The sequence below is a fragment of the Cyprinus carpio genome, chromosome B13, assembly GCF_018340385.1.
Source record: "Cyprinus carpio isolate SPL01 chromosome B13, ASM1834038v1, whole genome shotgun sequence".
NCBI classification, from domain to species: Eukaryota; Metazoa; Chordata; class Actinopteri; order Cypriniformes; family Cyprinidae; genus Cyprinus; species Cyprinus carpio.
This window is the reverse complement of record NC_056609.1, coordinates 16,203,503-16,225,912: the sequence shown is the minus strand read 5'-3', so window position 1 is coordinate 16,225,912 and position 22,410 is coordinate 16,203,503. Positions and strand designations below refer to the sequence as shown.

Here is a 22,410-nt window from a genome sequence, read left to right as displayed (position 1 = left end):
CTGTGAAACATGTAAGTATTTATATAGCTTCTGAAGTCCAGTACTAAAAAATATGAACGTTAAACAAAATGAGAAGAATTTACACATCATCCCCCGGCTCTTAATGCATTGTGTTGCCTTCTTGAGCATCAGTAAATGTTTTCACCTTTTGTAATAGTTGTGTATGAGTCACTCAGATGACATCAGTGTGAAAATATGGAACCTCAAAATCATACAGTCACTCCTGGAAAGGGTTCAAATATGCAGAAGATGCTGGAAAACCAAAGAATGTGCAGGAGCTGGAGGATTTTTCTGAAGAACAGCAGACAGAACTGCTCAGGACCAACAAGGGACTCATGAACAACTATCACAAAATATAAAAACAGTCGTTGATCGTCCTGGAAATGACACATAAGATTCAAGGGTATGTAATGGGGTCATTTTTATAAATTCAGTTATTTTGTCGTGTGGAGTATATGTAAACATCTGTTATGTGAAATAGCGTTTTCAGGACAGTACTAAATAAAAAATAACAAAATTTTTATGATCCCTCCTATTTTGTTTTAATTATTAACATTTTGCACATTCTGCAAGGGGTATGTAAACTTCTGAGCATAACTGTATATATATATATATATATATATGTGTGTGTGTGTGTGTGTGTGTGTGCAGATATGCTATAAACAATTATGCAAGGGAATGTGAATAAGATGATGAATTGTGATACTTTGTAATGATGTGCTTTAGATGACATAGGCTATGTCAATACACTGATATAGATATACACAATATTATAAAGGCCAGACTTAGAATTAACAACCTTCTTTGGCTGCAGACAAATATAATGGGAATATTATATAATGGGAATATAAATGTATAAAGTATCTAAATGTTACAACATTATTCAGTTACATGTTGCTGAAATTATGTCTAAAATAAGCATTATTAATTAATAATTCAGCACTTTTTTCCCATTTGTATTTATTTATTGTTATATAGGTAACAAAAAATAACTTGATATATTCATTATAATGAGACGAGGCATTTGCAGTGTGTTTTAGAGTTTTGGGAATTGTATGTGTTTGTTTATTTTTCTTATTTGAAATCATCTCATTAAATGTAACATTACAGGTAGGCTATAGGCCTATAAACAATATACAGGTGCACCTCAATAAATTAGAATGTCGTGAAAAAGTTCATTTATTTCAGTAATTCAACTCAAATTGTGAAACTTGTGTATTAAATAAATTCAGTGCACACAGACTGAAGTAGTTTAAGTGTTTGGTTCTTTTAATTGTGATGATTTTGGGTCACATTTAACAAAAACCCACCAACAAATTAGAATACTTCATAAAACCAATAAAAAAAAAAAAAAAAAAACATTTTCAGTGTGGGCAGGTGCCAAATCCTGCTGGAAAATGAAATCAGCATCTTCAAAAAGCTGGTCAGCAGAAGGAAGCATGAAGTGCTCCAAAATTTCTTGTACATGTACTCAATATTTGGTAGGGGCTCCTTTTGCTTTAATTACTGCCTCAATTTGGCGTGACATGGAGGTGATCAGTTTGTGGCACTGCTGAGGTGGTATGGAAGCCCAGGTTTCTTTGACAGTGGCCTTCAGCTCATCTGCATTTTTTGGTCTCTCGTTTCTCATTTTCCTCTTGACAATACCCCATAGATTCTCTCTGAGGTTCAGGTCTGGTGAGTTTGCTGGCCAGTCAAGCACACCAACACCATGATCATTTAACCAATTGGTGCTTTTGGCAGTGTGGGCAGGTGCCAAATCCTGCTGGAAAATGAAATCAGCATCTTCAAAAAGCTGGTCAGCGGAAGGAAGCATGAAGTGCTCCAAAAATTTTTTGGTAAACGGTTGCAGTGACTTTGGTTTTCAAAAAACACAATGGACCAACACCAGCAGATGACATTGCACCCAAAATCATCACAGACTGTGGAAACTTTACAATGGACTTCAAGCAACTTGGGCTATGAGCTTCTCCACCCTTCCTCCAGACTCTAGGACCTTGGTTTCCAAAACTTGCTCTCATCTGAAAAGAGGACTTTGGACCACTGGGCAACAGTCCAGTTCTTCTTCTTAGCCCAGGTAAGACGCCTCTGACATTGTCCGTGGTTCAGGAGTGGCTTAACAAGAGGAATACGAAAACTGTATCCAAATTCCTTGACACTTCTGTGTGTGGTGGCTCTTGATGCCTTGACCCCAGCCTCAGTCCATTCCTTGTGAAGTTCACTCAAATTCTTGAATCGATTTTGCTTGACAATCCTCATAAGACTGTGTTTCTCTCGGGTGTTCATGCATCTTTTTCTTCCACACGTTTTCCTTCCACTCAACTTTCTGTTAACATGCTTGGAAACAGCACTCTGTGAACAGCCAGCTTCTTTGGCAATGAATGTTTGTGGCTTACCCTCCTTGTGAAGTGTGTCAATGATTGTCTTCTGGACAACTGTCAGATCAGCAGTATTCCCCATGATTGTGTAGACTAGTGAACCAAACTGAGAGACCATTTTGAAGGCTCAGGGAACCTTTGCAGGTGTTTTGAGTTGATTAGCTGATTGGCATGTCACCATATCCTAATTTGTTGAGATGGTGGGTTTTTGTTAAATGTGAGCCAAAATCATTACAATTTTGGAACCAAAGACTTAAACTACTTCAGTCTGTGTGCACTGAATTTATTTAATACACAAGTTTCACAATTTGAGTTGAATTACTGAAATAAATAAACTCTTCCACGACATTCTAATTTATTGAGATGCACCTGTAGAATTGTTTATCAAGGCCAGTCGGGTGCATATCTTTACATACTAACATATTGCAAGCTGTATGTTGTAAAGTGTAGGGTAAAGCAGATTGATTTATCCAGTCAGACACCATTGTAAATCTCCAGACGTAGCATAACACCGCAGATTAAAAAAAGAAAAGTTCCCAGTTCCCACTTTTGTTTTGCACTCACGCAGAGTGTCACGTGACCTCCTGCAACCAATCCATTTCCACCTTTTCCTTCTCTCTGGTCAGTCGAGTCGGAGGAGCGGAGCGATGGCGGTGCGCTCATAGACTTTACCAAGCAAAGTTTTAGCTGCTCTGAAAAAGTCTTTGGATCTAGGCGAGAGGGGGAAAAGCCGTCGTTTTTGTAATGCTGGTGAATGACTGAAGTGCGCACTACACTGACTCTGCGAAAGGTGCTGCGCGCGCGACGAGTCCTTGGCGACGGCGGAATTTCGGTAGCTGTTACTAGTTTGTGAAGTTCGCAAAGAGAGCTAACGCGTTAGCATAGCTCTTTAGCCTGCTCATGTAAAGTGTTTCAACTAGCCAGAGAGTTTTTATACGTGTAGACACGCAAGTTAATTAGTAACTTATCTTAGGTAGTGGATTAATCGCGTGTATATTTAGCTTGATTCATTCGCTTGGGATGAGCAGGTACTTTGCACCTGTAGCTCTCAACTTTCCCTGTTAGGTATGTTGTTTACCTTCATTTTTATAAAGATGAAAATCGTTTGTATATCTGGTTGAGCTTAAATCGATAGACTAATAATGTAGCGTTTACTGTCAAAAGTAACGTTAAACATAAAGGTAGCGTCGCAAATATCCCGGCTAATGTTGATGTCTCGGCTTCAGAGGCACTTCGCACTCCCAGACTGGTTATCTGGCTTACGTGGAAACAAAGCAATGCGTCCCTTAACCTCTATTAAGCCGGATTTAACCTGACTGACTCTACATTAATGATATAAAGTGACCTGGCCGGGGTTCTTAGGAATTTTTTGTGTGTATGTGTCATTGGGGAATACGACTACAGGACTAGTTTACTTTGATTTGACATCACGGCACCCTATGGTGCTCCTGCAGGCACCGAGACATGGATGTTCCCCAGGCCGTTTTCCCAAACGGTGAGGGGCGCCCGAGCCTCCAAGACCATGTCTGGACGGAGTCCTGCAGCTCGGGGACTTGGGCTCACTCTGCCCCCGTGTGTCCCCGCTCGCTCTGGACCGCGGTGTTTGACTACGAGGCCAGCGGGGAGGACGAGCTCAGCCTCCGGCGAGGAGACGTGGTGGAGGTCCTGTCTAAGGACGCTGCCATCTCGGGAGACGAAGGCTGGTGGACTGGTAAAATTAACCATCGCGTGGGCATCTTCCCATCTAATTATGTTACTTACCAACCAGCCATTTATAGAGCGGTAGGGGCTCGCGAGAGTGACCCGTCCGCCCCTGTTCGGATACCGTTCTCTGAACTTGTTCTACAAGAAATCATCGGCGTCGGTGGGTTTGGCAAAGTCTACCGGGGGACCTGGAAGGACCAGGAGGTCGCGATGAAGGCAGCTCGACAGGACCCCGACGAGGATATTAAAGCGACTGCAGACAGTGTTAGGCAAGAAGCCAAACTTTTCTCGATGCTTCAACATCCTAATATTATTAAACTAGAGGGGGTGTGTTTGGAGGAGCCTAACCTGTGTCTGGTCATGGAATATGCCCGAGGAGGGACTCTGAACCGCGCTTTGACGGGCAGGAGGATCCCCCCTCATATCCTCGTGAACTGGGCCGTCCAGATCGCCAGAGGCATGCAGTATCTCCACGAGGAGGCCGTGGTTCCCATTATTCACCGAGACCTCAAGTCCAGCAACAGTAAGAGAGAGTTACCACACGCTCATTAACATTAACACCTCCTTATCTTGACCAAGAATTACAGGTATTTGCTCTACTGTAGAAGCACACACAAGCTTGTCACATTGGTATTTCCTTTCGCAATTAGCACGTTAATCATTAATCTTTCACAAAGCTTATCATTAGCACATCAACCTTTTTCCATATAAGCCTGTGTTTGGACCTAAAAGGAGGGGAACAGATCACCACGTGCTTATCCTTGTACAGTAACATGGGACAACTAGGAATATTAGAACTAGGAAGATAATATAAAATCTAACTGTATTTAATGCAACCTGTGTGTGGTGTAGAGAGCTGTGAACTGTCTTCTAGCTAAAGGCAATATGATTCTCAATGGAAGCCACTAGCTTGTGAAATCTAACCCCAGAAGAAAAGCTATAAAATTGATGGATGCTCTGAGATTGAATAGAGCCTTTGTAGTTTATGTTAAAGACACTGGATCCTTCCAAGTCCTTCTGGCAACTTCAGAATTTGCACATCTTAGAGTACAGCCTAAGCTGCAAGTTTTTAAATATTTAAAAAACTTCTTTGCTTGCACCATTTCTTAAATCCCTCCCTGTTTTTGCTTATACTATTCTAGACAATGTTTAAAACTTGGCTGCCATTTCTTATTTTATTGCCTTCCTAAAATTGATCATTTGTGTTACTCATTTTTAAAGCTTTAGATAAAAGCAACTACTAAATGAATAAATATAAATTTATATTGCAGCAAAAATTGTGTTTTCACACTGCTCTGTATATAAAGTTGGATATAGATCCAACTTTATCTGCATACACAGTCTAATCACATACAGTGATATATAGTTAATCTCAACTTCTTGAGTTTTTTAGTACCTAAATGTAATTATATGTATTTAATATAAGCATACATGTAGAATAATCACCTAGGGCATTTTTTTATATTATAATCACCTTATGCGTATATTATATACTATATTCTCTCCCAGCTCTGTTAAATGTGACAAAAAGGCATGACGATATTATAAACATTAACATTGTTATTATTATTTATTTTTTTAAGTTATATTTATGGGCTTTTTGTGCCTTATTTTGAGAGTACAGTGGAGAGATGACAGTAAAGTATTGGGGTGGAGAGAGGGAAGCGGGATCAGTAAAGGACCTCGAGGTGGGAATCGAACTCGGGTCGCTGTGTTCGACGCACTAACCACGAGGCTATCAGCGGCGACAACATTATTATTTTCTTTAAAGCTGCTTTGAAATACTGTGTATTGTGAAAATCACTATAGAAATCAATTTGACTGACTAAAATTTAAATTTTGCACATTTAGTTTAAAATAACTCATTCCCCATCATATACATGTACATCTGGGTCAAAATGCTTAACTATTAAACTGAGATGGTGAAATTACCTTTATAAATGTTGGCCCTAAAGTCATCAGAAAATTTAAGGTTGCATTTTTTCACCACACCCCAGTTGTCACTGACAATTGATCAGGCTGTGTGAAAACTGCACCTGCTCTTCACTAGTGGATTTGAGTCATGCATTAGCAGGGTTTCTTGCTCTAGAGTTGCACAGCCAACAAGTGATAAGCCACTGGCTCTCTTCAAGCCTAGGAATGATTTCTTCTGAATGAGTGTGACCCTGGTCAGGTTATGAAGTTAAGAGGTTTGAGTTTGAACAGCTGGTGTGCTCTTTGAGAAGCTGCCTATCTGCTGACAAAGTTCAGAAAACTGATCTGAAAATTGGTCTGCATTAAGAGTCACTAAGTCTGAATGTAAATGTTTTTTTTTCTCGATAATTAAATTATTAGTGTAATAGAGTCTTTTAAATAATTTTTGTATAATGACTAGTGGTGAGTATTGTCATGTTTTACCTTAATGCTTTACAGATGTTTATAAAGAGAGTTTCTTTCATGTAAACGGGGATATTTGCTCTTTCCCTAAAACAATACTATGTAGCTACAAGGCATACTGCATGACTATGGGATTGTCCTATCATGTTTCTTAGTCATAGATGGAGTTGGGAAAGACCCTAATGCTTATCTGCCTCATGTATGCTATACACATTGGTTAACCAATACCTTAAAGAGGTGTTTCAATGCTGTACAAATTTGATCAGCTGGTAACATTGACCTGATAATGTAAATCTATTCAGCAGCTGAATTTTCAGCAGCCATTGTGCCAGTCTTCAGTGTCACATGATCATACAGAAATCATTCTAATATGCTGATTTGATGCTCAAGAAACAATTCCTTTCAATAATGTTGATTTTTAATTTGGAACAATTATTTATATATGTTTAAGCAATGAATAGAAAGTTTAAAGAACAGCTTTTATATATATACACACACACACACGTGTGTGTGCGCTACACTGTGTCTTTACATTGCAAATATATTTTTTGATTGTAAGCATTGATTAATTTAAAGCATTCCTTGCTGCTTATTTAAAAAAAAAAAAAAAAAAATTAAATAGTGTAGTTAATTTTGGCAAATGCGTTGTGTATCATTATTATTACTGTGTCATTCTCTCTGTTAAATTAGCAGCGTATATCCAGAAAAATAAAATAGACAGCTTTCCACTATCAACAATAGACGCAATGTGGCACCCTGCCCCCGTTCAGCGTGGCAGTGCTACTGTTAACGCACCTCAGTTTGTTCACCTCTCCACAGGATTGTGACAAACTACACTGGAAGCTTGCTGACCTTAATTGAAAAAAATAACGTGTGTTTGTTCAGTGCTGCACTCAAGACACCCACCCATCATGAGCCAGAGCCTTTCTGCTGTGTTCTTAAGGGGGACTCTTTGCCCATTCAGGTTGCAGTACATTGTTTAGCAGGTTAAACGTAGAGGGTACATTTTTAAGGAGGCACAAACAACAGCAAAGTCAAATAGTAGTCTCTCAAAAAGTAAGAAATGAAATCAGATTTGCTTTGCGCCCACTCTTGCTTATCTGATCAATGATTATCTTTGAGATATAGCAAATAGTGAGTGAAATGATGTTTTTTGTGCCCTAATCTTTTAATACCTCACCCAAAGGAATGTCGCTAACGAGGGGGCAAAAGCTTAACATAAGTTTGCACAATGGAATGGTCAAGCACTAGTTGCTAGGTGACTGCCAACCCGAGAATGCTCCGATTCCTGGGCCTGAAAGGCTTATTTTCATTATTTTTAATCTCCTCAATGGCTGCTGTTTTCTCTCCAAGACAGGGAGCTTCCCCTGATTGGGGGTAAAGAATATTGCAGAACTGTAGCCAGCAGCCCCTGTGAAACTCGCACTGTGCTTTGTGTTTTGTAATTTCTGGCACATGAAGTGTAACGTTAAGGAATCTCAAGCATGTGTGCTCTCCAAAATATATATACACACACACACTCTCTCTCTCTCTCTCGCTCTCTCTGACTGACAGTGTAGAGAACAATGGCCTTGTTGGAGGGATACAGAGGGTCCGTGGCGAACATACTACAGGCAGTGGTTATTGTCTCATGATCTAAAGATGATTTTCTGCCCCATAAAACGGACACCATAGAAATCTGAGCAAAGAAAAGACTTCAGAGCAGAGGCAAATCAGAGCAGAATTGTTTTGAAGCACTATTAGTTTTAGAAGGTTTTTGTTTTTATGTATATATTTTTTTTTTTTTTTTTTTTTTTTTTTACATTTGTTTCAGGCTCACAGAAAAAGTGGATCTTCTTTAGTAATAAGACAGCATTCATATCCAACCAACTGGTTTACTGAAATGTTTAAAATATTAAAACTGATTGTGTAATAGGTTGTGGGTGTTATTTCATTACATTTTAAATAGTTGTTTACTGTTGTGTTGTTACTTCATGGAAAGGAAACCTAAAAGTGCATGGAAACCAACAGCTGAGATTTACCTGAAAGCATCAAAACAGGTGAAACCAGTTCGAAAGGAAATCCCAATTTTCATGTTTGTCCCAAAATTAAAGATTTGTAAATTTTAAATGAGTATTTTCTAACATGCAGGTCTTTTATTTTTTTAAAAGACAGTGTCTGGTTCTTTTTATTTGCAACGTACAGCATGTTTATGGATTTAAAGAAAATTAAAATAATTGTAAAGGAACTAAAATCCTCATTGTGAAAATAGTTTTAACTCTTAATTCTGATTAGATGGCTTCCTCTGCCTCATTGCATAAATAAACATTGTGATTTCTGATAACTGAACGGGTGAAAATGTTATAATAAAAATGCAAGACAGTTATACTCAATGTCTTTCTTTGTAACAAGTGCATAAACTGGGAATGTAGTCAAGGCCAGTCCTCACCACTACGTTGGTTAAAGGCTGGAAAAAGTTTGAACATGTTTAATGAAATGTGTCCACAAATAAGAATACTTAGTTACCCCCTCGGGTCATGATGGAAAGGAAGTCAAGGTCAGATTAATCATACATGTAGTTATCAACATGGTTTATTACATACTGATGGTGATAAAGGTCTCAAGTTGGATAATTGTCAAGGACAGAACCGGTGAGAGATAATACTACTCCTGACCTCAGGATGTTCCTCACTTCAAAGCAAGCTGGCCTACATTCTCATGTTGTTTGTCATTTGGTACGAGACTGAATGGTAAACTAGAGCGACTTGTATGTCTCTTAAAGTTCTTCATGTAGGCCTCTGTCCTTGAAGATTTCACTTTATGATAAAAGAGTCGAAATATGAGCATTCTCTTAGCATACTTGTATTGTTATTCATTGACATAAATGCTCAAAGGCTAAGGCTCATGCATAGAAAACATTCCCATCATACCTTAAAGTGGCTGATCTGAACGGCCCAGTCACTTCTTTTTTTGTTTATTTCAGTGGATTTTTTTACTGTATACTTTTACATTTAACTTATAACTGATATAGTACAAATAACTAAAACATTTCTCCTTTCTCTCTCTCTTTTTTTTATTTTTTTAGTTTTATTACTTGAAAAAATTGAGAATGATGACATTGGTCGAAAAACCCTGAAGATTACTGACTTTGGCCTGGCCCGTGAGTGGCACAAAACGACCAAAATGAGTGCAGCTGGCACTTATTCCTGGATGGCTCCTGAGGTCATCAAGTCCTCTCTGTTTTCCAAAGGGAGTGATGTCTGGAGGTAAGCTGTTATTTTAACTTAATTGCAATGTTGATCACAAAGACTGTTATTATAGTGAATTAGTTACTTGAGGTTAGACACAATCACTCGGGGTTCATAGACACACTACCAGCTTTTCAAAAAATGCAAGCAGGGTAATTATCCTTCTATGACATCATTTTAGCTGTTTTAATATATTTATTGTTTTTAATGTAATTACATACTGACGTAATTTTATCCAATGTTTGTGTGCCATGACTGTACACACACATTAGAATATTGTATTTATGTTACCAGCTCCAAACTGTATTGGAAGTGTTCCAAATCAGTGACTTAAAAGAATCAGTTTCAATTCGAATATCGAATTAAAAGGAAACTCCCCATGTAGGCGGGTAGGTTTTGGAACACAGCTTATATGGAATTTGTAGTGGTTGATTTTGTTTTTAGGTTCACAGAAACTTTAGGTCAGTTTGAATTAGAACATTGTTTTGGTGATGGTCCAGGTGCCCTTTTACCTTGTTTGTGAAAGCTAAATGTGAAGACTTATCTTTTTCAAAACGTTCTCATGCCACTTTGGTCAAACATTGCTTACTTTATGCCAACACATGATTGGTTTCACTTCTCTCTGCTTTCTTTCCTGACATTGCTAGAGCATTGTTTTTCCCAATTCCCGTTATTATTGTACATAAGCACTGTTCAATCAGCCCACTGATGTGATTAGTTCCAATCAATACCACACTGACACTTCCCTAATGAATTCTGTTCTCTCTCCAGCTATGGAGTCCTCCTTTGGGAGTTACTGACTGGAGAGGTTCCTTACCGTGGCATCGACGGTTTGGCAGTTGCCTATGGAGTGGCTGTCAACAAATTAACCCTTCCCATTCCATCGACCTGTCCCGAGCCTTTTGCCAAGCTCATGGAGGGTAGGTCTGTTGGTAGTTCACTGATGGTGCACCTGTGCTTATCCAATTGTTCACTATATGTTATTTATACATGTCCATGACATTTTTTTTGACATTTGAGCACTGATGCCCCCTTCACACCACCAATGTGTCTTTGTACTTTAAGTTGCTTATGGGTATTCCTAGTGAGTGCTGTCACTCTAAAGTTATTGGTAGACTGCATATCATAGATGATGTATGTTGATGGTAAAACTAAGATATTCTAATTTGACTAGGTATTTTCTTGTCTCTAAAGAAGTAACATCCTGCTGTTGTTACTTCTTTAGTACTAGTTCATTAAATCATTACCCAGATGAACGACCAATTAAAATAGTTTAAACTGTCTCCTACTGCCAAGAAATTTTTATTTGATTGTGAAAAATGACCAGTTTGTCTCTAATAATGAACAATATACAAAAGACACTGTTTTAGCACAAACTGCATCAGTGCTAAACAGCTCTATGCAATGCATTAAATAATCACTGTATGAATCAAACTCACTGAGACTGCAGACAGTTCCACACATTATTTTATTATATCCATATATGTTTTTACAGACAGATCATATAGAACAGTGAAATTGCTCCATTCTGTCCTGTCTTGCTTGCACTTGAGAAGGATGATCTGAGCTCCACTAGCACAGTCTTCATTTCTATTGGATGTTGTTCCTGAAAGATGCTCTTCATATGCATAAAGTTAAACATTTCTCAACTTTGTCGTGCCATTGGTCATGCCTACTTTGTCTAAATCGGCAGCTCTCTATTGACATGAATAGGATCATGTTACTGTGTGTTGCTGGTGGCATCAACAGGGCTTGAGTGTGAACAAGTCCCACTGCAATCAGCAATTGAAAGGTCATTGTAATGATAACCAATAGATGGATTCTAACCGATTTTGTGCTTATAGAATGCTGGGAGCAGGATCCCCACATCCGTCCATCTTTTGCTTCAATCTTGGAGCAGCTGACTGCCATAGAGGAGGCTGTGATGGCCACCATGCCGCAGGACTCCTTCCACTCAATGCAGGAGGACTGGAGAGTGGAGATTCAAGAAATGTTTGATGAGCTACGCACTAAAGAAAAGGTCAGTTGATCAAGATTTTGTTGGCTTGTCTATTTCTGAGCTTGTTTTGTAATGAGACAGTGGACCTACTTTGTTTTCAGGGTTACAGATTTTAACAGGGTAGCTGTATTTGGTTGACTTTATCCTCTTAAAGCCGTCTATTACCAATGAAATGGACTTAAGCGTTCGATATGTTAGTTAATATGATAAGCTGCTTCCAGTCCTAGCAGCTTGCCACGTTGAAAAGGTTTTGCCGTTGGTTGATCAAGAATGCCCTTTCCTGCAAGTCAGCGAAAAACATCATGTAGAAACTCTGAAATTGTTCCACATACATTCTTGATCAGTGAATTTTTCCACTGCTGCAAGTAAAGTCTTCTCACATAAATATTTTCCTTGTAACGTCATACGCCAAACTTTTCCTTGCTTGTAAATAAACAAATTGTTCATTCATTAATGAATTGTCTAAATTAGGGATGTCAACGATTAATCGATGATCGATTAATTGTCGATAAGAGATGCAATCGATTAAGGCTGTCGATGGTCGGTTAACCGATTTAATGTTGAGCTGCGTGCGGCTCATGCGCAGAACACATGCGAGCGGCTGTGAGTGACGGTGACGGTATATAAAAGCATCATCATTCATTCACAATGTACAAATTAAGCTTTTAATGTGATTTAAACTTTAAAGTACATTAAAATAGAAACAACATAAAAGTTCTTCAACATAAAAAACAATAGAAATGTAGTAACTAATCATTTCATCAGATAACTGTTTCATATCGTGCGCTTTGCAGGGCTGCGGGACACAGGACAGGTAGCCTAGTCTATTCATTCCTACAACTTGTTAATTCGTTCCTATGATGTATCAATTTGTGGCAATTGTCCATGTTTCATTAATTTTGTTCCCTAAATAACCCATGATTTAAGTGAAATAAGGGAGCAAATTAATAAATCAAACGAATTCTTAATTCATGAAATCTTTAATTTCCCTTCCCACGTTTACCACAGTAAGAGATGCGAAAACAGTTATTAAAAGTGAAAGATAATAAAATAAACCTGCGAAATTAGAGGGTTAGACGGTGAAGATTTAGGAAAAGAAACAATGACTATATATTATTGAATTCGTGGAAATTCGTGACTAACCGGCAAACCAGAACAAAGACGCGTAAATGAAGGCTATGGGCTCGAACGCATCCAGAGCTCGCGATCTAACATTTTCCTGTTATTCCTCTGATAAACAAAGCCTTTATACCACACTTGTCATAATCAGAGCGTATAATTTGTAAATAAATAATTGCTGGATTCAAAACAGCGATTAATAGGCGCTGTGACAGACACAATACGTTTTCCCACGCGCATTCAGTGATGTCACTAAACGGTGACGCCGAGCATCGTTCACAAGTTTCTGTATGGACCTCACTAGTGCACAGGTTCTCGAGCCCTGGGACAAAATGGGATGCTTTAAGAAAAATGTAATAGACCCAAAATAAAAATAACAATTTGTTTTCATGATTGTTTTTTTTATTTTTTTTATTTTTTATATGCGAAATATATCTGACTTCAATAATTAAGATAACGGATTTAAAACAGATGTGTGGCTGCGCTCCACAAGTTCACGGAAAGAAAAAAAAAGGATGACAACGCATTCTGTTTGTTTGCTTTATTTTACAAGAGCACAAATCTTCTGTTTTTATTGTGAGTGTGCACAAATGAAAGCAAACACTTTTGCGGAAAAGGTTTTTTTATTTTTATTTGTATTTTTATTTTTTTTAATGTCTCAGCTGTTTCGATCGCGCCGGAGCCTGCTGCACACGTATATTCTAGCGATTAAAACTTACATCGCAAACTTACACTAAAGATTTAAAAGGTTACACTGGTCAGTTTAAATAGACAGTAGTATACCGGTTCACTCTGCTGTTATGCCAAGGACATTTTTGCTCATGTGAAGAGGATGATCTTTTGTCTATATGCGAATGGATGTAAAGTACAAGCCTAGTTTACATTATAAATAATAGTTTAACATTCAAATGCATTGCGAATATGGAAACATTTTGATTTATGCCGAATGAGACATGAGCAATAACCTCCAAATAAATTTAGCCAAAGCCACGCTCGCTCGTCCTCGTATGCACGCACGCACTGTCACGATCTGATGCACTGTATGCCGGGTTTTTAAAAACAAATATGCCTACCGTACCGCAAAAATTAAAAATCTGACATTTTCTAGGACAGAATCCAGCAGAATCAAATTAATGTGAGCAACAGTGTTTTGCTGCAGCAGCGCCGATGGAAGCAGTTCACTTAATGTGCAGCGCAGTCACACGCGCCACAGTTACGTTTGGGATAATTTTATTTTAAATACCATAATGTTAGTTGAAAACATTGCAACTGTGTTTTAAAATACAACAACGAGCACCACAAAACCATTTAAAGAGGCGCGTTCAGCGGTCTCCGTGCGGGATTGGAAACGGTCAACAAAGTAAAATTACCTCAAAAGTATTGCGCTCTCTTTTCATTTGATGAAATCATCATAATCACATCTATTCATTTTAGAATCCTGCTACTAGCATTTTATTCAGACTTAAACCCCTTTAATTCAAGCGAGAAAGCGTTTTGTGTGTGTGTGGCTTTTGCACATACTGTCATGCCGGTGACTGCGTGCCTGCAATAGAGCATTTTGCAGCATTATGGTTAACGATTAATCGATTAATTGATCGTTAATTTAAACGACGATCGATCATGGAAATAATCGAAATTTGACATCCCTAGTCTAAATCATCTGCCCAAGTTTGTTTCTTGGCAGACTGCCCCAAAGCTTCTTACAGAAGTTATTCATAAGAGATTAGGCCAAACGGCTTTACTTCATGTGGCCGGATTAATGCTTAACAATTCTGCCTGCAAGTTTTATACATGTGGATTATTCTGTTCAAAAGATTTGGAGAAGTAAACTAACTCCTTCATAAAGGTGATTGATTTTAACCAAAAGACAGAATTTCAGTTTGCCATCTTTCAGCAAAAGTGAAATGTAGAGAATGACAGAACAAGCAGATTTGAAGTATTTGTGATTTATGAATAACTCCCTCACAGGTCTCACATTATATGTTTGTGGTGCTCAAGGGTAAAACCAAGAAAAGACGACTGATCTGAAATGAGCTGTTTAAAGCAGAAAGGAATCTGAGCTCTGTCCTCCAAGGCCAAAGGAAGTGAAACTGCCATTCATACCATTGACTTTTTTTTTTTTTGCTTGTAGACAGATGGGTCATAAACATGAGAACTGTTCAATTTTGCTTCCCTAGGCAGTGGTTTGGTATATAAAAAAACTTGGCCATAGTTTGTTTGGTCATAATTTCAAGGAATTGTTAAATTGAAAAGGAAATTCTATCATTATTCCCCACCATTTTGTCATGTTTGGATAAACTGTTTATAGATTCATCATCAAGTGTACTTGATCACGAATGTTCTTCACACCGACAGGAGCTCCGCTCACGTGAAGAGGAGCTGACGCGAGCAGCCCTTCAGCAGAAGTCTCATGAAGAGCTGTTGAAGAGGAGGGAACAGCAGCTGGCTGAGCGCGAAATTAATGTGCTTGAGCGTGAGCTCAACATCCTCATATTCCAACTCAACAAGGACAAGCCCAATGTTAAGAAACGAAAGGGCAAGTTCAAACGCAGCCGCCTCAAGCTCAAAGATGGCAACCGCATCAGCTTACCTTCAGGTTAGAGCTGTAGGAATTTGTAGTGTAACATGGATATTACATTAATGCCTCTCAATAAATTATCATGACTGCTTAAGATTTTCTCTTGTATTAGGGTTTTGAAGGACGTTTATGTGAGAAATGTTACTGTGGCTGAAGTAGAAATGTTTAAAGTGATTTAAATACTACTAAGGGATAACCTAATATGTGTTCAACAGATTTTCAGCATAAAATCACAGTTCAGGCTTCTCCGACTATGGACAAGAGAAGAAGCCTCAACAGCACCAACTCCAGCCCACCCAGCAGCCCTACACTGATCCCTCGCCTCAGAGCCATTCAGTGTAAGTACCTACTGTTTTATAAATTTATATCTTACAGTTTAACAGTTTTTCACTTTAGTATTTTCTTTTTTTGAGATTTTGGGATGAAAAAACCCCGACATATTGCTGTTTGCAACGTTTTATTCTTTATTTTAAAGGGAAGTTCCATCATTTATCTTCCTACCAGAAACTGAAATTCAAACAAACATTAATGTTGTAAGCTAATATAAGGATTGGCCCATATCCCTTCTCTGTTTAAATGTTTGCCAGTTTCAATACAGTAAAAAGAAATCATGTACTAAAGACAGTCACTAATCAATTCAGTTGTGAGCCACTTAGTATGGCAAAAAAAAAAATCCATCCAGGTCATTGCCAGTCTGAATCCTATGTCTGTCACATGTTTGTAACATATTTTCTTCCCATCAGTGAGCCACCCAAGTGGCACTAGTCGAAGGGGCAGTATGTTTGTGTATCACCAGGATGTGGATATCACAAGCGAGTGTAAACCTCCTAGAGGCTTTAGGAAGAAAGGCAAGGACACTGTGGTCCTGTGAGACAAAGCCACCCCATCTAACTGTGTGCTGGTGTGATTCCTGATCTCTACTGCTCTGCAGCATCTCATTTGTTTTGATGACTTTAGGACACAAATGATTGTCATAACACATTGCTTGATGCTTTTAAAGTTTTAATGGTTTGTAATGAGTTTGCTTTCACTGCGTTTGGTGATCAAGTACATTTGGGTGGACCTTGAGCTGGTGCTTCAATAGTTTAAGGTCAACCCAATGATCTTCCTGAAGCTCCATTAACCATTTTTGAGAATGATTGAAATGATCTAACACTTATTCATAAGTTATAATTCCATCTCCGTGTTGCTGGCCTGGGTGGTGGAGGTTGCCTTTATTCACTAAAAAAAAACTGTTGCTACTCCGCTGTGAAGGACTAATATATTGAATCTCAGTCTGTGGTGTGACAGATTTTGGGACTGTTAGTTAAGAACATTTCTGTTAGTATTAGCAATTCTGTTTCAAATTCTTTGTATCTTCACCTCTAGTGACCCTGGACGAGAGCAACAGGACATGGGGTCGAAGCACCAATTTCAAACCTGAGGAGTTTGAAGATGTTAAGAAAGGTTTTAAGAAAAAGGGCCGCACATGGGGGCCAAGCTCTGTGCAGACAAAGGAAAGAGGAAATTGTGCTGAAAGGTTTGTGTTCGTTTTTTTTTTTTTTTTTTTAGCTTTCTGTGTGTGATTTAAGTGTGTAATGTATGTTACCTTTTTAATGATTCAGTAAAACTGATGATTCAGATGTGTTTTAATTAGTTATAAATTGTGGGTGTCACTGTCATGTTGTCTTCAGAGTTCGCCCTCTCTCAGATGGAAGCAGTCCCTGGTCCACTAGTCTTATGAAGTCCCAGAAATCTGTTCCATTGGCTGCATTATTTGCAGAGCAGGGTATGTAAAGAAGGCTCATCTTCCATTTACTTTTTCCATGTGCTCAATTTTCATCGCTGTTTGTTGCATCTTTTAATCATGTTACAAAGAACATGAAATTAATCACTTGTTGTATTTGAAATGCCCCCCCCCCCCCACACACACACCCTCATTCACTGTTCCCTAAATTAGTCCAATAATCTAGTCCAGTTAAAGGTGTGAGTGAAAACGAGTACGCGAAATCAGACGCTGAGTGCACCAGAAGGGCTGCCGCTTCTGCATAATTTGTACTTGCTGTTTAATAATCATTTGAACCGTAGCAAACTGGCAGCTCCAATAGAGAAGATTCTTGAACTCTGTTCTGGAAACTATCATGTATAAACCTTAATTAAACTATTTAATGATCAAGTAAAAATACATTTATACCTGTATCATATTGCACTGTACCTATATAAGACCAGCGGTTTGAAAAATAGATGGATGATTCAGCTGCAGGCGCCATCTTCAGGCAAGATTTGGAAATTTATTTGGCACTACACTCACAGTGCATTTTTGGGTATTCTCTAGTTGAGTGTACATCGGTTGTACACTCGTTATTGTGTTGCATTATGGGATTAAATGAGTGCACTTGATAACGTCCCCTATAGTTTTGGACACCACAGTGAATGGCTGTCCTCTCAAATAGTGCTGTTTAGGGTGTAGGAGGAGTCTCTGTGTCACGGCACCCATTTATGTGCAGCGTTCTGCTGTATTTTGGTGAACTGATTTAACTACTGATATCTGCACAATTAATAAATCTGCACTTTTAGATTCTATCTAGTCTTGTTTCTACCCAATCTTGTTTCAAAAATTGCTTGGCAGTCTTTTATTCATCTATTTTTTTTATTTTTTAGTGTAAAACCCTTTTTGTTTCTTTGAAGTCTTTTATCCTCCTCAAGGCTGCATTTATTTAATCAAAAACATAGTAAAACAGTAATATTGTGAAATACTGTTTACAAATGTAATTGATTGCTGTGATGGCAAAGCTGAATTTTCAGCAGCCATTACTCCAGTCTCTTCAGTGTCATATGATCCTTCAGAAATCATTCTAATATGCTAATTTGGCATTCACTTAACATTCTTTATTATTATTGTCATTGTTGTGTTGCTTAATATTTTTGTGAAAACAGTAATTATTTTTTTCACGCAACTTTTGATCATTTTAATGAGACATTGCTAAATAAAAGTTTTTTTTTTATTTATTTTTTTAAATTACCACCTCTAAACTATAGCTGTTAACTTTGTTAGCTTGTTGTTTTTTCAGGAACTGATAAAGATGAAGTGTGCTCTGCTGATGGATCGGACAACAAACCAAAGCAACTCAAGTTCCCTAACCAGGTGTATATTGATCTACCTCTGTGGAAAGATGAACAGGGGGATAGCCAGGGGCCGGCTGGTGGAGGTGAGAGCCAGGAGGACCCAACAACCTCCACCAGTTCCACCAGCACCACACCGCAGCACACACCCACCAACAGCCTGAAGCGCACCACCACACGCCGGCGCACAGACACTGTTCTCTATGGCTGCGCCTCCATCCTGGCATCTGTCGCTTTAGGCTTTGACCTGCGGGAGGTTTGTAAGGGTGCTGCTAATGAGGAACCAGAGCCACGTGAGGAGAAGAAAAAACGAGAGGGCCTGTTTCAGCGTGCCACTCGCTTCCGCCGCAGCACCAGCCCCCCCGGTGGCCGCTCACGCAAGGATGAGGTTACCCCAGGACCTGTAAATCTACTCGCCATGTCATCGATTTCTGAGTGCAACTCCACCAAGTGCCTCCTGCAGACAGATTTTGAGGGGACTGTGTATAACCTAGTGAACGAGACTCCAGCTAGGAATTCCCAGACACATCAGAATACAGGCACTAGTGACATTCTTCCCTTAGCCCCTCTGCAAGATCATCCTTCTGGATCCAGCTCTCGACTTAGGAGAAAGAAGTCCAGCCCTGCTGTGTGTCAGACCAGTAAGTTATGTTATTTTTTTTTAGGAATGATCACAATATAATAATTGTTTCTTATAACTGATAAATGGCCCATATTAAAGTTGTATACCATTTTGTCAAAATAATGTAAAATATATAATCAATATAAAATCTGACCATTTTAAATGCTACAAGCGAATATAGACCTCACAGCATTATAATTTAAAGTATGAATATTTTAGTTTTTTTTATACAGTTTTTATAACGTTAATGTTTTTATTACATGACCGCAAAGGTAATCTAAATAAAAAATAGATGAAAATTATTGTTATTAATCATTATTACATTTAGATTACTTTTGCTGTCATGTAATACATCAAATGCACCTAATACATAATGCATAACTTTGCTGTCATCTAAAAACATTTTAGTTGAATTTTATAATAAAACACATCTAAATTTTCTAAATATAAAGTAGTTTGAAATGAGTATGTGAAATTAAACTCTCAATAATATAAGGATAAGGTAATTATAGTAATAATAATAATAATATAAAAAAACATTAAATATCAGCTGATTAGCAGTATGTTGTGTATCTTTAGTGCATTTAATTTAGGTTGTTGGTTTATGGGATTACAAAAAAGTTTTGAGGTTTTACTTTGCTCATTACTGCATTAACCCATGACAGTGAAGTTTTGTTTTCAAATATTGTTTATTAATGATGTTACTTTCTTTGCTTAGTTAATGGCAGCAGTGACTCCCAGGCTAGTCCAGCTGATTCCTCTACCACTTCCCTGAAGAAGAAGGCTGACAGAGAGCCTGCTCAAGAGAAGCAAGCCTCCAGACAATCAGCATCTAGACACAGGCCACTCTCCCTAAGAAGCAAACCTCACTCCTGGGGTCTTCTAAAGAGCCGCAATAAGAGCTATTCTCTTGGGCACTACACTGGGGAGAAGAGTGCCCAAAACTTGGACATGGTCCTCCCCTCAGAGGTCAAAATGGGCTGCTCTTTGCTGGATATGGACACAGAGGGTCAAAAACGAGACTGCACGGTTCCCCTCTGTCGAATACAGAGCACACCGAGTCGACCGTCTGTCTTTGAACTGGAGAAAGAGTTTTTATCCTGAAATAAGCTGCATCTGGAACACAGTCTTACTTTTGTCTTGAATCTGTCTGTTCAACATGACGTTTAGTTGTTGCTTTTATTTTCCCCCAAGATTAACATCATGGCCTTTGATCAATATTTGAGCCATTGCTGCTGGAGATATTCTGTGGTACTTTTATTTATATGCTGTATACTTTGATATGTAATTTAATATGAAGTGACATACATGAAGTGAATGATCAACATTCCACTGAATTTACAGTAGAATTGCTGGTTTGTAGATTTTTAAGAAGTGAGATGATTTGTAAACCTTTTACACTGATGAGCAAGATCTCAGATTCTGTTAGAAACTACAGATTTTTAAAGTGTTCAGGCATTTCTGTCAATTGATTTTTGTATCACGTAATGTCATATGAAAGGCATAAACAGGGCCCACAGTGTTTATATAAATAATAATAGTTGTACAGATGAAGTGGTTTAGCTAATGTGATTGACCAAACTAACAGACCTCACAATTGCGAGTTCAAACAGCGCAGTTCCCTACATAGCTCTTTATTTTTCCTGTACTAATACATTACATTTTCAGGGTTTTGTCTTTTGACACATTTGAAATTGATTCCTACTTTTTTTTTTTTTCTGAAGTTATATTGGAGACGAACCTCACATGAGACTCTCTCCTTTTTTAGCTTTAAGTCTGATGCGTTTGATCTAATTATGTCTTTTAGAGGTGTACACATGCCTGTAGCTTTTTAGGTTGCATAGCAAAAATATATATAGATATTGCCTTATGCTGCCAAATAGTGATGAATGAATTAACTATATTGTTAGTGTCTATCAGTGTTGCTATTATTTACAAATCATTCCAGTCTATACAAAACCTAAAAAAATGAATTGAACTAATAGATTCATCAAGCACCAGGATGCTACTTAAAACTCTTACCATCCAAGTAGCTTGATTTTGAGTTTTAAGCTTCAGTAGGTTCACTAAAAATTTAAAGCAGAATGTTTAGAATTGTAATTGATCATATGATGTTAAAACAGGATTTGGTGCTTGAACTGTGTGTAAGTGTTTTGATCTGTTTCTGCAAAACCCAAATGCTTTTTTTTTTTTTTCTGTCATTCTATATATTCAAACTGTTTTCTTAATTATTACCCTGTGTAAAAGACTGAATTATTAACTCGTTCATTGTCTATTGTGGACTTAAGTAGTTGAGTAACTTGCTTTTCCATTTTCTCTGTGTCTCTTAAAGTGTTGTTTTGTATCTGTGGAGACTGTGATTTGAAACGTACTTAATTGAACAAATTGAAACGTTATTTTGTGGTTATAGGGTGTCAAATGGAAGAGTACTGTACTTTTAGTACTCATCTTCTAATTGGAGGAGATGTGTTTGAGAAACAACTCAGTATTGAAAAGGTTGTTATAGTAGGGATTAGAATTATTTACTGTATTTCAGTCAGCATAAATGTACTGTTTGTGCAGAAATAATCAGAGGTTTTCCCACTGACACCCTTTATGTGGTGCTGTTTTGAAGACAGAAGAACAAAATATGTTTTGTAGCACTGGAATTTTCGAGTCATGATGACTGTTCATTACATTTATGCTGTTATTGTATTAAGGCATAATGAGTACTGTTAGTTTAGATAGACAACTGCACATTAGGATTCGTAAGAACAAAGGACTTGGAGAGACATTGTGGTGCCTCTTTTTTATGTCTTGCAATGATCATTACTAGATGAAGTAATAATATGATGCCTGTTTTTAAGGAAATCATCTGGTGTTATTGTCTAAGCACAATCATTTCTCCTATTATGGGAGAACTGCAGAGATCAAACTTTTAAAGCAGTTTTATTTAGACCGATTTCCAAATGTGAATGACAGAAAACAAAAGATTTATGTTTTCACCAAAGTTGAGGTCTTGGATTGTGAAACGGTTTTGAAAGATTGTTACATGGTACACATGCACTGCTAATAGTTTTACTGGTTTTGCTTTTTAGTGTATGTTGTATTGAGCTATGTTTTTATCCAATGTTTTACCCATGTGACCAATTTAATGTTTAAAAGTTGTTCTGTTCAGATGTGGACTGGTTATTTGCTCCAGGAGGGCTCAAAGAAAAAAGGGCTGAGCCCAGAATCATCTCATTTATATCAAATTCTACTATTTTACTGTACACAAGTGACCAATAAATACTTTATACAATTCAAGCATCGTTTTTTTTTTACAT

At 37.9% G+C, this 22,410-nt stretch overlaps 1 protein-coding gene across 2 annotated transcripts; it reads left to right on the top strand.

The window, feature by feature from the left end:
- Positions 1-2,961: 2,961 nt before the first annotated feature.
- On the top strand, positions 2,962-22,390 carry LOC109100408 (mitogen-activated protein kinase kinase kinase 21-like). Of its 2 annotated transcripts, XM_042736881.1 has the most exons (11): positions 2,962-4,605; positions 9,523-9,703; positions 10,457-10,605; positions 11,530-11,705; positions 15,159-15,399; positions 15,597-15,719; positions 16,125-16,229; positions 16,750-16,900; positions 17,055-17,149; positions 18,432-19,124; positions 19,824-22,390. In XM_042736881.1, the coding sequence occupies exons 1-11, from the start codon at positions 3,843-3,845 to the stop codon at positions 20,207-20,209; spliced, it is 3,063 nt and encodes a 1,020-aa protein (XP_042592815.1). In that variant the 5' UTR covers positions 2,962-3,842; the 3' UTR covers positions 20,210-22,390. The 2 variants fall into 2 exon arrangements, with proteins under 2 accessions (XP_042592815.1, XP_042592816.1); XM_042736882.1 differs by lacking the exon at positions 16,125-16,229 and having other exon boundaries at positions 2,964-4,605.
- The last annotated feature ends 20 nt before the right edge of the window (positions 22,391-22,410 follow it).